Consider the following 16,834-nt stretch of genomic DNA (forward strand, 5'->3'; position numbering starts at 1 on the left):
ATCCAGACTACAACTCTTCACATCCATAAGAGACACACTCAGGGAGCAGACTCAGTGAGCACCCAAGCCCCACTGAAGCAAGTCTTGCCCCATAAGGGTGTCTCCAGCACAGTAGTTCTCCCATTGTAGACACAACCGATCCTCACAGCCATTTGGCCTGGACGTCAATTCCTCCCAGTGATACCAACAACAATCAAGGCTTAACTACAACAAGACTGTGCACACAGCCCACAAAGGGGTGCACCAAGAGTGTCTACCTCAGGTAATTAGGGAGGCTGAGCCACTGGGCCCTATAGGACACCTAGCACACAAAGCCACTCTTATCAACACAGGGAAGCAGCCAAAATGCAAAGACAAAGAAATAGGTCACAAATGAAAGAAATGGAGGAAAGCAAACTACTGGATATAGAGTTCAAAACCACGGTTATAAGGTTACTTAAGAATCTTCTAGAAAAGGCCAATAAATTTAGTGAGACCATCGAGGATAGGAAAAAGGACCAACTAGAAATTAAGCATACACTGACTGAAATAAAAAATAATATACAGAGAACCAACAGCAGACTAGAGGTTCCCAAGAATCAAGTCAAAGATTTAAAATACAAAGAAGCAAAAAACACCCAACCGGAAAAGCAAAAAGAAAAAAGAATCCAAAAATTTGAAGATAGTGTAAGGAGCCGCTGGGACAACTTCAAGCGTACCAACATCAGAATTATGGGGGTGCCAGAAGAAGAGAGAGAGCAAGATACTGAAAACCTATTTGAAGAAATAATGACAGAAAACTTCCTCTACCAGGAAGCACAGAGAACCCCAAACAAACGGAATCCAAAGAGGACCACACCAAGACACATCATAATTAAAATGCCAAGGGCAAAAGACAAAGAGAGAATATTAAAAGCAGCAAGAGAAAAACAGTTACTTACCTGCAAGGGAGTACCCATACGACTGTCAGCTGATTTCTCAACAGATATTATGCAGGCCAGAAGGGAGTGGCAAGAAATACTCAAAGTGATGAATAGCAAGAACCTACAACCAAGATTACCCTACCCAGCAAAGCTGTCATTTAGAATTGAAGGGCAGATAAAGAGCTTCCCAGATAAGAAAAAGCTAAAGGAGTTCATCACTGCCAAACCAGTATTATATGAAATGCTGAAGGGTATTCTTTAAGAAGAGGAAGAAGAAGAAAAAGGTAAAGATAAAAATTATGAACAACAAAGTGACAACAAATACATATCTATCAACAAGTGAATCTAAAAATCAAGTGAATAAAAAATCTGATAAACAGAATCAACTGGTGAATATAATAGAACCAGGGGCATAGAAAGGGAGTGGACAGACAATTCTCAGGGGGAAGGGGGTGTCGAGGGTGAGGGAAGAGACTGGACAAAAATCGTACACCTATGAATGAGGACAGAGGGGGTGGTAAGGGCAGAGGGTGGGGTGGGAACCGGGTGGAGGGGAGCTATGGGGGAAAAAAGAGGAACAACTGTAATAATCTGAACAATAAAGATTTATTTTTTAAAAATTAAAGAAATAATGGTTCTTACATTTAATATAAACCTATATTCTGCTAGGCATTGCACATTACTTACCTTTTTATCTACTGCAGCCAATTTGTTTATCACAGAATCTGAAATAAGAATACACTGGCTAAACTGTGTAATGCAGCTGTTCTAAAATGTAACAAATTTACTTTTAAAGCCTTGCAGACTCTGCACAGTCTCGATGACTAGAGGTTTAACGTGCACAGCATCTGGCTGTACGGAAAGTCTGCCTTTTTATAACCTATGAATCTAACTTATACTTTTGAACCTGTATTAGATGAAAAATAAACCTTTAACTGCTCACTTGCTCTAAGAGATTTCTCAGAACTCTTGAGAAAGGCCTTGTTTCTAAACATTCCGGAGCATCAGGGGAATGTTTCAGAGGATGGAATCCACAAGTCGGCATTTTCAAGAAATGACTTACACATATTTTAATTCTTACATGAATTAAAATGTGAGACGGTGAGAAATAATGTGTTTACATTTAAAATATTTAAAAGGCAAAAATATACTTAAGGAAAACATTTGTAAAGTATAGTATCATATTCATTATATCACTTACAATTCAGAGAAAGTAAAAATAAACTTACAAAAAACTAACCTACCTTTCCTGGTGTTTTTAAAATGCATTTAACTTTCTCAATTACATTTGAAACATCCCCAGAATCTTTCAACTTCTTCCTGATATCTTCTTCCAATTCTTCCCATTTGAAAGCACCTATAAACAAATGAACATGCATATTGACTTTTTCTGTTAAAGCGGGAAGAAAAATAAATATCTTATTAGATATCAATGTTCCCTCTTTTTTAGTATTCTAATTTTCCTTTACCAAATATATATCCTTGTAATTACACCAAAACTTTTAAACAACTCTCACATTTAAAAAAAAAATCAGTTTGCCTTCCCCTTAGTTATTCAAAACCTAGTCTTCCTCGTCGGAGAGCTGCCACCTTTCTGTAGTCGGTGGTCAGCTGGTGATAACAGCAATGGCCAGGAGATGAGTTACCATCACAAGTGGTCCAACACCCAATTTATTTACTTGCCCTGGGCAAGAAGGCAGGCCTGGTCTTTCCTAAGGATCATAGGATCATGGAGAGCAGTGATTGTCCCCAGGCAGAGGAACGGGCAGAATGCATTCAGGTCTCATGCATTGTCAGGGTCACATTAAGATATGTTCCACAGCCACCGCTACAGACCAACCAGAAGAGGGGGAGCTAGATAATTTTCTGAGGAGCCACACGACCGTGGCACTGGAGCAAAATCGCCCCACCTGGTTCCTTCACTCCTCTATCCTCACCCTGATCCACTTCCAAATTCTCTCTTCCTGGGCTCACTTCACTTCTGTCTCCCACTCTGTCAGCCCTTTCCCCTCAATGTTTTGAGAAATTCCTACTGTATGGTCAGCGTAAGTTCACCTTTTCCCCAAGCACTTCTCTCACCTGGCCTAGGGCAGCCTCCCTGCTCCCTAGGGGCCTTTCCCATCCGATCTATCCCATTATTCAATGCTGATATGTTTCAATTCTGACCATGATATTCTGGGAGATTATCCTCACCCACTCCATGGTTTATAGGAAGTCCTACCTCCTAAAAATGGAATTTAAAAAGATGTGGTGTGGGAGTTGGCATAGTTGGGGGACCCAGTTTCTAGTTCTATCTCTGCCATTAATTACTGGTGTGACTTTAAGCAAGTAACTTGGGGTCCTATTCTATATGCTCTCAATCTATCTCTTCCGACGTTTCCCTTTATGTATCCAGAACTTTGCCAGATGCCTTCATAGATACTGGGGACTGCAGAGGGCACATAATAAACATGTACAGAACCATGAGGTCAGGCAATGGCAGCCAGTTTGTCCCAGTGAGATCCAAAGCTAATCTGAAGAGCCGGACTGACAATCCAGCAGCTCTCAGGCTTCGGACAGAAGAGCCTGCAGCACTTGGTACTCTTGCACATCTTTAAACTTCTCCTCCCCTGGCCTTTATGATGACTACAGAGTACCTTGGTGGGATGGGGAAGGGGAAGGATTGCCCTGATTTGAGGTGTGTGCTATTTCTGTGGTGAAAATACTCTCAGCAAGGCCATATTCAAGCTACCAACGTGACATCTAGAACACAGAATTGGGAATAAATGCCATCGGTTCTCACAAGCCGGTGCCAGCTGGCTCCAGCACGCCATCCTACTTCCTACCTTAAATTGCTCTTTTTCTGACTTCACTGTTAGCTCCCCATCCACCTCAAATTCCCAAAGGTGTGCAGTCCAGAACAAATCTATAGTTTTTGTTTTCCTCTTCCTGCACTAATGATTTTTAACGTCAAGGTCACACATACTCTTTTCACAATCTGATAAATTCTTTGCATTGTCTCCAGAAATTGCACATGCACAGATAGACATTAAAGTCTATATAAAATGTCAGAAGTAGAAGAACCCTTTAGAAGCCAAGGGATGCCAGGTCAATAAAATTTATTCTACGCCAGTGATTCTCAAGTTTTGCTATGCATTACATTTACCTAAATATCTTTTACAAACCCCTGGTCACTTGCTCAGTGCTAGAGCGTCGGCGTGGACCGAAGGCTCTCAGGTTTGATTCCTGGTCAAGGGCGCGTACTTCGGTTGCAGGTTCCCCAGTTCCTAGTAGGGGCGCATGTGGTAGGCAACCAATCATGTGTCTTTTATAAAATAGATCATTTATAAAATACTATTGGAGAAGGTCTCAGCCTCAGACCAACTGAATTAAAATTTCTGGTGCTGGGTCCCAGACATTGATTTTAAAAGCCTCCCAGTTTAATCTAATGTGTACTTCCCTTAGACATTTGACCCATTGCCAAAACCTAGGGTTAGTGGTATGCAGCAAACAGTAAGTGCAGGTACCTGTGATTGTTTACACTCATGCTATTAAAGGAGAGCACAGACATTGTCTCTTAAAAGTAAAATTATATTAACTAAAGAACACCTATACAATATCTCTAGTCAGAAGATTATGTGAAAGAAAGCAATCATCAAATCTAAATAGATGGGATTAGTGGCAGGTAAATCCCCACAGGCCACGGATCTGTTTAAGAACATACACAGAATGATCCAATAACCTAAACCAGAACGAAGACTAGTTCATAAGGGCACTCTTTTAATAATTAGAAATGCTAACTAATCATCTTTGACACTTTTAGGTCCTAATAAAGCAATAATCCTTAAGACTGGGATTTGTTCTTTTTTATTTATTTTTTTTTAACTATGGTAAAACTATTTAACATGAACTCTATCCCCTTCCCAGAATTTTAAGTGTTCAATAGAGTATGTTAACAATGGGCATGATGTTGTATGCACAGATCTCTAGAACTTACTTGTCTTGCATAACTGGCTGGAATTTCCTTTACTTAACTTCTCAGAGCATTTATTTACTTTATTTAGACTCTTAGAGAGCATGGCATATCTGTGTGTCCGAAGCTGCATTTTTATGCAGTGCAGAAAAGAGCGTGCCGCAGAATAATTCCAAGTGCTGAAGAATACTATGCAAACTGAAGAAGAAAATGTGCTTCCACACATTCATTTACCCTGACGGCATTTCAATAAGTGATGTGAAATTCTAAGGGCCATCTGTGGCAGGAAGAGTTCAAAGCTAAATTCTTGAGGCTCTTACAAATATTTCAATTCATAACCATCTGAGATCATGTGACTCAGGAATTTGCAAGCATAAAGACTGTATCGAGGGGCATAGTAAGACTGTAAGAATGTTACAGTTGTATGCCATTTAAGGATTGCTCCATGAAGACCAGGAAACTGCTGCCCTCGCTGTTCAGATCACTCCTTCTTTAGTGTTAGTCAGTAAGCACTTACACATCATGCAGTGTTAGCTATTGTCCAATGGAAAATTAACATGGACAGAACACACATCCTTTTACGGTATCTACTCAGAAATTTGAATAGAAAAATAAACCGAAACCTCATAGGTGTAATGTGTTAACCCGACCATTACACAGGCCCTTCCTAAATATAGGACCCAATTGTTCTGTATATAACATTTCAAATTCCTAAAGATAAAAAAGGGGGGTTATTTTTTAAAAATTAAGATATTCTTTGTAATTTGGTTCGTTAAAAATAAAGCTAAGAGGTAGATTTTATATGGGTTTTCAGCCACGTTTGCTCAGGGCAAATATTCCCGAGTGTGCCACGTCATGGACTTCTACCTCTGCTTTGCCAACCCAGCTAATGTGAGTACAAACAGCTCCTACTAACATAACTGTGGGTAGGCTTCTGTGAGGAAACCATTACATAACTGGGTCTTAGAACCTGTGCACTGTTCAAAAGTTTTTAAATGTTTAACAAACAACAAGAAAAAAAAAAAAAAATAGCTCACGAACCTGGCCTCCTTACTGAAGTCTCTAAAAAAAAAAAAAAAAAAGGAGGTTTAAATTTTTTGTTTGATTTGATAGAAAAATATATTAAAATAAAACAGAAACCAAGTCAAAACAAAACATAAATAAATTTCTAGGCATTTGATAGTGGGAATCTGATGTTTTTTCTCCTTAAATTTTCTGCATTTTTAAAAAATTGTCTTTACTATGGAAATACAGCCTTCATATCTGTTAAAACATAACTCAGATAATATAACTTTTGCTTGACTCTGAGGTTACACTTTGTAAATAATTAGAGAATAATGCACAGGTACCTACTGAAGCATCGGGGTTTCCCTACAGCCCCAGGTCAAGGGCCTATGGCCCTGCTCAGACCTGACACCACCTCTTGCTGGGCCGTGACTTACAGGAGAGATCAGAGCAGAAATGCAACAGCTCAGTGTCAGACTAAGAAGCCAGAGCGCTGAACTGGTCAAGGGCCTGCAGATCAGCAAGCTCTCCTGGCCCATGGCCCGAGGCCCTCTCTTCGCTATTCCCAGGCTCCCTTCGTTTCCACCCAACCGCCAAGCATCCACTCGTCCCAGCTTCAGGAAGGGACTACAACAGGGCACCGAGGCCCCATCTCTGAAGAGCTCTGCATCAGTCAGCCTTGCAGCCGACCCCGTTTTGATGTTGGCACTAAAACTGAGAACTGGGCTCCTCTCCCGGGTCTCTGGAGTGAATTCTTGGTCCTTACCCCCGGTTACGGCTGTACCCAGTTCTTCCAAGAGGTGTTGCAACCGCCGTGGTCAGTCACCAGCTGGGAGACTGGGAGTGCAGACCCTCGTGCCCACCCTGGGTCCACGGAGTCACAACCTGAACATTATCAAGACCTTGTACGCACTTGAAGGTTTGGAAAGCACTGGCCCAGGTGATGGACAAACCGCAACCCCACCACCTGTTGTCAGAACGTTGGCCTTCCGGAGGTGGATCGTGAGTGAGGGGGCCTCGGGATTGGACTCCTGTCTTGTCTGCTCTACTCACTCCTCCCTCCATCACCAGAGATGAGTTTTCTAAAGCCCAGTCTGATCACGCTTCCAACTCCAGAACCGCTTGTAAGAGCAGCAAACACCGGTCTGGCCAGCCTCATCTCCTTCCAGCCATCACCTCCCACTCTTGCTCCAGCCACGGGGAACTGCCCGTGGTTCCCGGAAAACAGCAGTTACCAAAGATTACATTTTCATTAATGCAAATTTCCCAATATGTAATTTCTTTCAAACAGCATTAGGGTGAACATGTGAAAACCCAGGAATAGGTCACTGACTCTGGGGAAGTGAACTGGGGGATGAGGAGGACTTTTCTTTTTCCCTTCTCCCTCCCTCCCACCCCTCTCCTATCTGCATGTATTAATTTTGCAATTTAAAAAAATTACTCCCTAGGAGAAGACAAGCAGGTCTGTCACTGGAGAGACAGCTAGCAATTTTACTGCTACAATATCACAGGATGTAACTGACCTCAGAGTGTTCATGTGCCTTCAAAAGTATTCAGTATGTGGGAAACTTGCTGAATAATTCATTATTACAACAATAAAATCATTGAAAGGGACAGTCAACACTTCCTTCATAGTTTTCTAAACATATCATTAAAGTAATTTTTTTAACATGTAAACATTTTGTTTTTACTCAATTAGTCTTAAATTATGCACCGTGAGATTCTAGGTTTAAACATAAAAATCTGTAGAACTAAATGAAGTCTTTAGTCTGGTTTAATCATATGATTGATTCCCCACTACTGGAGCCTACTCATTAGTTTCACCGCCACTGGCAGAGAACCTGCCATGCTAATGGCACCGTGCTAGTGTGCCCTGTCAGAGAGATTATTTATGCCTCTTCCAAGTCAATATTCACTGAACAATGGATTAACACCTACCACCACATTCTACTCCAATATATGTATACTAGAGGCCCGGTGGACAAATTCGTGCACGGGTGGGGTCCCTAGGCCTGGCCCACAATCAGGGCCAATCAGGGCGAGGCCGATTGGGGCCTGCCGGCCGGGGGGAGGAATAGGACATGGGAGGTTGGTCACCAGCCCCGAGGAGGGAGCTGGTCCTCGGCCCCCCTGGGAAAGGGACCACATTTGCTGCCACCCACCCCCGGTTCCCAATCCCAGCCCGGGGCCAAAGGGTCGGGAGAGGAAGCAACGATTGCAGGCCAGGCACAGAAGGAACAACACTGCCGCTGACACTGCCAGCCAGCCCCAGGAGTTTGGCTGTGGGAGCGCACTGACCACCAGGGGGCAGCTTCTGCGTTGAGCGTCTGCCCCCTGGTGGTCAGTGTGCATCATAGCAATTGGTTAACCAGTCGTTTTGGTTGTTGGGTCATAACGGCCGCTTAGGCCTTTATATAGATAGATAGATTTTTAACCCACTAAAATCTGCATGCTGCAACTGTACTTTTCACAACCATTACTTATTTATTTTTGTTAATCCTCACCCGAGGATATTTTTTCCATTGCTTTTTCAGAGAAAGTAAAAGGAAGGAGAGAGGAAAGGAGAGAGGGTAAGAAGAGGGGAGAGAGGGAGAGAGGAAGGGAGAGGGAAAGAGAGAGAAACATTGATGTGAGAGAGAGATATCAACTAGTTGCCTCCTGCACACACACACCCTGACCAGGGGCAGGGCACAAACCCGCAACCCAGATACATGCCCTTAACCAGGAATCATACCTGAGACTCTTTGGTGCCCAGGCTGATGTTCTAACTGCTGAACTATACAGGCCAGTGCCAACCATTAATTTTTAATTGAAAATTATATAACTACAGCCACAATGAACAAAATAAAATCTTATTTTTAGCACCAATTATTTCAACTGAAGGCTACTCAAAACTTTCTTACCTACAGGAAACGATACTTCTCTATTTGCAAACCTTTATAAGCTTCTTATCTGTTCCCAATTCTGATGTCTAAAAATGGACTATAAATGTTTCTCCAGGCACATTCGAGAGGAGTGACCTTAACCTAATATTTCATCAGCATATGATTCTAACTGGAAAAAAAATTAAAGAAGAAAGAAGTCCTCAGAATATATATATTTAGATGCTTTAAAAGTCATTTTACATTCGTTCTTTTCCATTCCCATATGGGACACTTAGATGTGAGACCTTCAATTCAGTTGCTAAAATGACTGTGGTAAAAACTTCTATTCTTTAAAATATAGTTGCTAGTGGGTCTTTAAAAGGATAAGGAGAAAAATAATGAATAAGCTGAATCCTAAAAAAGTAAGAGCCCAGTAAGAAAAAAAAAGTCTAAAACAGTCATAGCCAAAGTTGATCAGATCTCAGCCTAAACTACCTGATAGTGCTATTTCTAGTTCCTAAACAGAATGCAATGACCCTGCTAATTTCTCTCCTCATTCCCTTCCCAAATCTAAGTGTCAAACAGAAAGGGGAACATATAGCTAGGTTTTAAGATGCAGACACTTATTTTGATATACACCTGGACAATGTTATTTCTTTAAAGTTAAACTGGACAATAACTTCTTGTATTTTCACACAGGGTATTTTTTGCTTAGTATGAAAAGAGATTATTTTTTATACAAGACGATGTAAAACCAGGCCAAATAAACCAGTAAGGAAGATGGAAAGCTTGGAACAATTCATGCGCATAAAGCCAATACTATTTCATGTATAATCTTCACGCCAGATGACAGGAAGAAGATAAATGTGAAAACTCTTGAGGACCACTGGCATACTTCATTTCAATAGCCTAAGAGAATATACCAGAACCACTGGACAAGATACCTGAATAAATGAAGCGCAGAATGTCCGATAAACACGAACAGAAGAGTGTGTCTTTAACGATGACTCGGAGTGGTGGGTTGCCTGGAGAATCCTGGCTAGCACCTGGAAACACAGCCTCTCTGTTTATAGCAAACAGATCCTGGGCCGTGCGGATGATACTGGAATCCTGGATGTCAGCAGGACTCTTCACATTGAAAAGCAGCATGAATACGTGGCTCACAGCGCAGAGGACGATCTTGTGGGCCTCCACCACCTCCTTTAAGTCTGGGTTGTAAAACACCACGTCCACACACTGGCAGCAGAACAGCAGGTTATGCAAGTCAGAGTTATAATGCGACGCTTCGGCCTTCAAGACGGGCATTTTTTCTGTTTCAAGACAGAAAATAAAACTAGTAAACTACTCTCTAGGTCAGTGGTCGGCAAACTCATTAGTCAACAGAGCCAATTATCAACAGTACAACGACTGAAATTTCTTTTGAGAGCCAAATGTTTTAAACTTAAACTTCTTCTAACGCCACTTCTTCAAAATAGACTCGCCCAGGCCGTGGTATTTTGTGGAAGAGCCACACTCAAGGGGCCAAAAAGCCGCATGTAGCTCGCAAGCCGCCGTTTGCCGACCACTGCTCTAGGTCTACAGACCAATCATTTCAGGTTTACAACAAAACATATTTTTTAATAGTATTTGGCTGAATCATGCAAAATTACCAATATTTGGCCATTTTTGACCTACAAAACCCGCAATTTTATATAGTTGAACCTAATAAAAAACATAAAAACTAATGATCCAAGGACTGTAAAATTTCATAATTCAGACACAGAAATCCTCTACTTTTATAGTGCAAACAAAAAAAACCTATTAATGCCATAAGGAGCAATAAAATAACATTTCTCATTATTTGTGTGCCCCCAAATAAAACACTGCTCCAAATACTGAATTTTAGTATGTTGATAGTCATCATTCTTTACTGTCACCTGCCAAAAATTCAAACAAATTATTGAATAAGTCTCAAAAATGACATGGGAAGTCATTTTCCTCCTAGGACTAGAAATGGGGAGATAAATCATTAAAACTGCAACTTCTCAAAGCCAGGGCTCAGTGTTTTAGACTTCATTGTTTAAAACCACCTTGACCATTTTGTGTTGATCCTAAAATTAGTATATTGTTCCTCCCAGTAAAGCAATATGCTTCCCTAGAATCAACTTTCCCCCCTCAGCACATGAGTGTTGGCTCAACTCCCTAATTTCCAAAAGAGGAAACAACTTTCCATTGCCTGGTTTGATCACTAACAAAAATAGATTAGCCTAAAATCGATTCAAATATCCACACAGAGTCTGCACCCCAGGCTCTCATCACTGGCCTAATTGTAAAACTCTGCTAACTTTTATCTAAAGCTGAGCTGAGGAAAGCGTTATCTGTGAAGGGATGCCTGGAGGATTTGCAATCACCTGAATCAGTGAAATTCAAACTTCTTTGGCAATGAAAATGTTTTATGCTAAAGCAAAACTCTATAAGATGAACCAAGTTCTTTTAGTGGTAAATAACATGAAATGGCTTTGCTTCCTCTGAGGAATTGGTGTGCTTTTTCTTCTTAAAACGGACTAAGAAATTACCTATCTGCATTATATAATTGGCTACCCCCCACCCATCTTCTCATCCAGAAAGTATTTAAGGCCTCAGTGTTTGCTAAGTAATAGACCAGTGGTCGGCAAACTCATTAGTCAACAGAGCCAAATAGCAACAGTACAACGACTGAAATTTCTTTTGAGAGCCTAATTTTTTAAACTTAAACTTCTTCTAACGCCACTTCTTCAAAATAGACTCGCCCAGGCCGTGGTATTTTGTGGAAGAGCCACACTCAAGGGGCCAAAGAGCCGCATGTGGCTCGCGAGCCGCAGTTTGCCAACCACTGTTAAATAGAATATGTCTCTCCTTTCCCTGTACAATAGAAAGTTCAAAGCCACCTGTGTATCGTTTATGGCAGCGATCTTCAACTGGTGTGCCGCAAGCACTTTAATAACATGCAATACGTGACTAATTTAGTCAGGGGCACTGACCTCTTTTTCCTTAGATTGTCAAAAAAAATGACAGCAGATAACACAACAATAGCCATCTGGTATGAACTGATCAAAATTACACCTATTTTGTTGTTGTTGTTAGATCAGCAAAAAATATATTTTTGGTGTAATTTTAGTAATTAGTTTATATGTGCCAGGAGATGAAAAAGTTTGAAAACATCTGATTTATGGTGTAAATATCTCTATATTTGTTTTTGAAACCTGGAATTGACTCCCCATACTAATTTATATTTTCCTGATTTTAAATTTACATTCACTCACTCAACAAATACTTTATCATGTACCTACTTTTTATACAATAGTATCCTACTACATCTATCACAAAATTATGGAAAAAATTCTGGTAACAGTTGATGTAATTTTACTAATTTTTTAATTTTATTTTCTTTCAACCTTGTATTGTGAACATTTTCAAACATTCAAAATGTTGAAGTATATAATGAGCACACACATACCCTCCCCTTAAATTCTGCAATTATTAATATTTTGTCATTTTTTTGCTTTATCTCTAGATACACACACACACACATTCACTCACTCACACTACTGACTCATTTAAAAGTAAGTTGAAATCATCAGGATATTTTGGGTTTAAATACTTTCACATTTATCTCCTAAGAATAATAACATTCTTCTATTAACCACAATGGCAATATCATACGTAAGAAAATTAATGATAATTCCATAATATTACCTAATTTCTAGTCCATATTAAAATTTTGCTCAACTGTACCATGAACAGCTTTTAGATGTTTTTATTGAGCCAGTAGCTAATCAAGATTCATGCATTGTATTTGGTTGTATATTTCTCATTAGACTACAATCTAGAACCACAACACACACTATGTTTAAGAATCTATAGGTTCAAGTTTTTAAGACAGTAGTTCTCAAAATATGGTCCAAGTAACACCTGCTTCCAAATCACCTGGGAATCTTATTTAAAAGGCAGATTTTAACTTTACTGAATCCCAACTTTACTGAATCACAATGCCAGGTAAGTCCTAAACATACTGAAAGTTGAGAACAATTGCTCTAAGACCTGTGAAATTATCTATAATAAATATCAACAGAATATCTGGACATTGGCTAATAAATGCACCTGGTTGTTCAAGCTGAGGTGGTCTAATTCCATGAAACGAGTTGCTCATTTTCCTTTTCTTCATTTTTTCACTTGTCTTCTGATTTAAGGCTTGAATCATAAAATACTCCAACTAAAACATGAATCAAATTTTAATTAAAGCTCCAACAAAACTATGTATGTGACATGATTATTTGTACCCAAATCACATTTGCCAAATGTTTTAAATGCCCAGACCATCGACATGTAAGCTTTAGCAAACACCTTCAAACATTATTTTTTAAAACGTATCAGGTAAAACAGATTGTGCCTTGTCTAAACATAAATAAGCTATCCATTCAAGAAGGAACTGTTTATTCTCCTGAATAGTCAAGGAAGCCTAGCAATACAACTGTGTGTATCAGTAACCATCTCTCTGGTAACCATGGCAATTAACATTAGAGAAAGTCAAGGCAGGAAGAGATATGCTAGGTCACGTATGCTCATATTAGCTAGGGAACCTCACTGCTGTTTTTCCTGAATAAATTCCTTACAAATACATCCTTTATTTTATAAATTTAAAATCTTAACCAGCTCCAGGCCTATGCTTTACATTGTGAGGCCTGGGGCAGAAGTACAAATGCAGGTCTCCATACCACATACCTCAATATTTAAACTATAAAAATCAAGGAAACGAACTGTTATGTGAAAATACTGTATCCTCCTGCTTTGACAAATATGTCATCATAAAAGCCTGGAAGGCCAAATTCGGATTTAAATTCTGAGTCCTCAGAGTTTCGTGCAGCACAGGGAGAGTTGGGCCCTAACTCCTGGGCCCCAAGATCACCCCTTCTTTTCTCAGCCCCTGCTCCATTCCATGCCTTGGGGAGGTGTATGCACACAAGCTACACATCCAAGCTCCATCTTCTCTCCCTTCCCCAATCCTCTTACACAATATCCCCTCGGCCACCTCTCAGGTCCAGGGGTGCACACACCAGCACTGTGGTCCACATGAGGATGGACCCAGGAAAGAGTCCTGAGCAGGCCTGGGAAACAGACTCAGGCCAGCTACCCAGAGAGTTCTGGGGACCTGGGTTTTGGAGCATGGTCAATACAACCCTCTATTCTGTGTTGATGAAAATGTTCTGAAATATCTGTGCTAATCAGCACTGTAGCCACACGTAGCTATTAAAATGTGCACCTGAAATGAGACAAGTGCACCCAAGGAACTGAAAATTTTAAATTAATTTAAATATAATTAGCCACTTGTGGCTAGTGGCTACCATATTAGATGCTGTGGGTCTGGAAGGGGCTACCAGCTCTAGAGGGCACATCCCTCTGGCTCCAGCATCTCGTGCCCTGTGGGGCGGGTGCCCTGGAGAAGGGCTAATGGGGCTCTCTAAAGCTCAAGGGCACAGGCCTGCCTTGCCCTGATCTGAGGTAATCCTGCACAGCTCTTCACCCCAGACTCTCAAACACAGGATTTCAAATGCTCCTTTCACTCTGACATCATCATCTCCATCCACATTCTTACAAATGTCTTCATTTCTTACACTCACGGTCTCAGCTGTACTTTACTTCTCAAGAGTCTGAGAAGAGACTGCTCTGATCTTATCTCCACATTCCCATTGAGAGAGTTTAGGAAAAAACGAGTTAAGGAAACACTGAGTTAAGGAAAAAAAGAAACTGCCATGTTTTTCTTCCAACCTTGGCCACATCTTCAATTCTCTTCATACCTCCAGCCCTAGCTGTAACCCTAGTATTAGGAGCGAAGAGGGGAAAGAAGAGAAAGTGAAAGTTGGGAGGTGGGAAGAGTGACTCTGCGAGTTTTAGGTTCAGGAACTTGAATGGGGAACAGGAGGCCTAAGGACCTCCCCGTACCCTTATCCCCACCAAGAGAACCAGCCCTTCTTCTCCAACAAATGAAACAAAACGATCTCCCCCCTTACCCCAACTCCATAGGTATTTCAGGAAAATGTAAGGGTATTAAACCAAATTAAGATTTTTTTTAAGCCACTATAATATCTGCTTGACAGGAAAATTAGGTTTCACCCCTCCCAGTCTTTCTACCCATTGCTTATCAATATAATTAAATAAGATAAAAATTTCTCGGTCATTGATAATATCAATTTTGTGAGTATATCTCCCATAGTGGTTTATTATTAATGTTTCTTATAATTACTGGGTGAATAATAGCCATTCTATTTGGTAGAACTCAGAACCATTTATATCTGGTCCTTATTTTAGCTTTGGTTCTTATCTGGAGTTTAGTGACTCCAGAACAAATGAAATTTCTATAGTTATCTGTGGAAACCTCAACGTCTTAACATAAATCTACATAATGAATATTCTGGCCTATTGGAAAGGGTACTTGATGAGGAGCTAAGGAACTGAGGGTAAAGTCCAAAGTGCTACTGCTTAATGCAGGGTTTTCTTGGTGTCAACCTCTTAACAAGGCTGACTAAATTTGTCTATTCAACGAAGCCACTTCCTAGAGGGTTGGGAAGGTTAATTCTCAAATCAGTCATACTTAAATGACACAACTCCACAGCATTCCCCAGGCACCCTGCAGCCCTAGTCCGGTAGGGTAGGTGCTGGGTGCTAGAAGCTGGCCTCCAAGGTGCCTGCAGAGCCAATAAATGTCACTGCCACTGAGCAACTAACCCTGGCTCCCCACACATCCAGCGAGAAGCTGCTCTGTAAGTAGATCCTCAGTTTTGAGCTACACCAAGATCCGAAGTGCATAGAGTCTTGCTGAAACATTCACACAGAGAAGAATGACTATTCTTTTCAAGTAGACAGAAATGAAGGAGAACCTTCCAGGCCCACCGGTTCAGGGTGCCAGGCTGGTTGAGCTATTTAAAGATGACTATTAAAGCTGACATCATGGGTTTGTGTAAACAAACACACTTAAGTGGCACCAAATGGAAAATTCCAAAACATCATACATAGACAATAGGAGATGTTTCATTTGGAGAGAAAAATAAAATTATAATTGTATTCTGACAAAACCTTTTTTTTTCTACTTATACTCATTATTTCTCAAGGTTAAAACTAATCATGCCTTTAAAACTAAAGTTCGAATTGAGGTTCTGGAAACTAGCTAAAGAAACACCCGACAAATGCCGTTAATTTGTGTAACAGGAATTTCCACTCACCACTCCTCCAAAATATTTCCCAATGTAGAAGTCATCCAGGCTGTGCAGCTCCAGGTAGGTAGCCCCTAGCTCTTTAGCAAGTTGGATCCCTTCGGTCGTACTGACACAGCTTCCTCTGTCTGAGGTGCACAGTGGGCATGTGCAAGGTAATTCTTCTAAGAGGAATGTGAGCAACAAAGAGCTTTGAGTTTAAACGGGCAGAAAATGTACAGACGATCTGAACATTAAACAATAAATTAAATGCTCATACCAGCTCAAGGGCATTTAGTACATCCATGATCCACTAAGACCCTGAATAAAAAGTGTCAATGAAAAGTCCCTAAAATAAACGAGCTTTAACTGCAAGAAGAATAAACAGTATTTTAGAAAATACAAGAATTTAAAAATAGGATTATGGATATTACCAAATATTACAGTAACTGTACCGTGAGTCAGTAATGGCTGGCCTGCTTCCTTTTACGCAACCTTGACATCCTAAGTATCAATACAAATTTAACAACTTGGTTGCCCATAGAAACCATGGAAAACAGTGGGTTCTCTCTCTCTCTTTATAATACATTTTAAATATATTCACCAAGTTTGAATAGACCTTAAACTTTTATTTTAATAGAATTCTCAATTTGACCTGAATCTTCAAGGTTGTAAAACTGCCTCCTCTTTGTAGATTTCATATAAAGTGTATTCTTATTCAAGACATTTCAATTATTAGATTCTAAAGCAGAGACCAAATTCAATCACTCTTTATCTTTTTCTTCAAGATTGAAAAAAATAAAATACTGACGGAATAAAAAGTATTTACTCAAAATGTGCACTGTCCCAAGGTTCATGTCTGTAACATGTACAAATCTATGACGGGGAAGGTGCCAAATCAACCTA

The 16,834-nt window shown here is 40.3% G+C and overlaps 1 protein-coding gene across 2 annotated transcripts in view; it reads right to left on the reverse strand.

The window, feature by feature from the left end:
- RHOBTB3 (Rho related BTB domain containing 3) overlaps positions 1–16,834 on the reverse strand; it is a 58,764-nt gene that overhangs the window by 29,756 nt on the left and 12,174 nt on the right. Inside the window, exons 4-7 of one of the 2 annotated variants that reach the window (XM_080681662.1) lie at positions 15,959–16,113; positions 12,843–12,954; positions 9,668–10,033; positions 2,147–2,259 (exon numbers count right to left, since the gene is read on the reverse strand). In XM_080681662.1, coding sequence (XP_080537788.1) covers positions 2,147–2,259; positions 9,668–10,033; positions 12,843–12,954; positions 15,959–16,113 — 746 coding nt within the window. The remainder of the gene's footprint in view (positions 1–2,146; positions 2,260–9,667; positions 10,034–12,842; positions 12,955–15,958; positions 16,114–16,834) is intronic. The other variant, XM_080681663.1, reaches the window with a different exon arrangement.

This window comes from Plecotus auritus (genome assembly GCF_963455305.1).
Source record: "Plecotus auritus genome assembly, chromosome: 7".
Classification (NCBI taxonomy): domain Eukaryota; kingdom Metazoa; phylum Chordata; class Mammalia; order Chiroptera; family Vespertilionidae; genus Plecotus; species Plecotus auritus.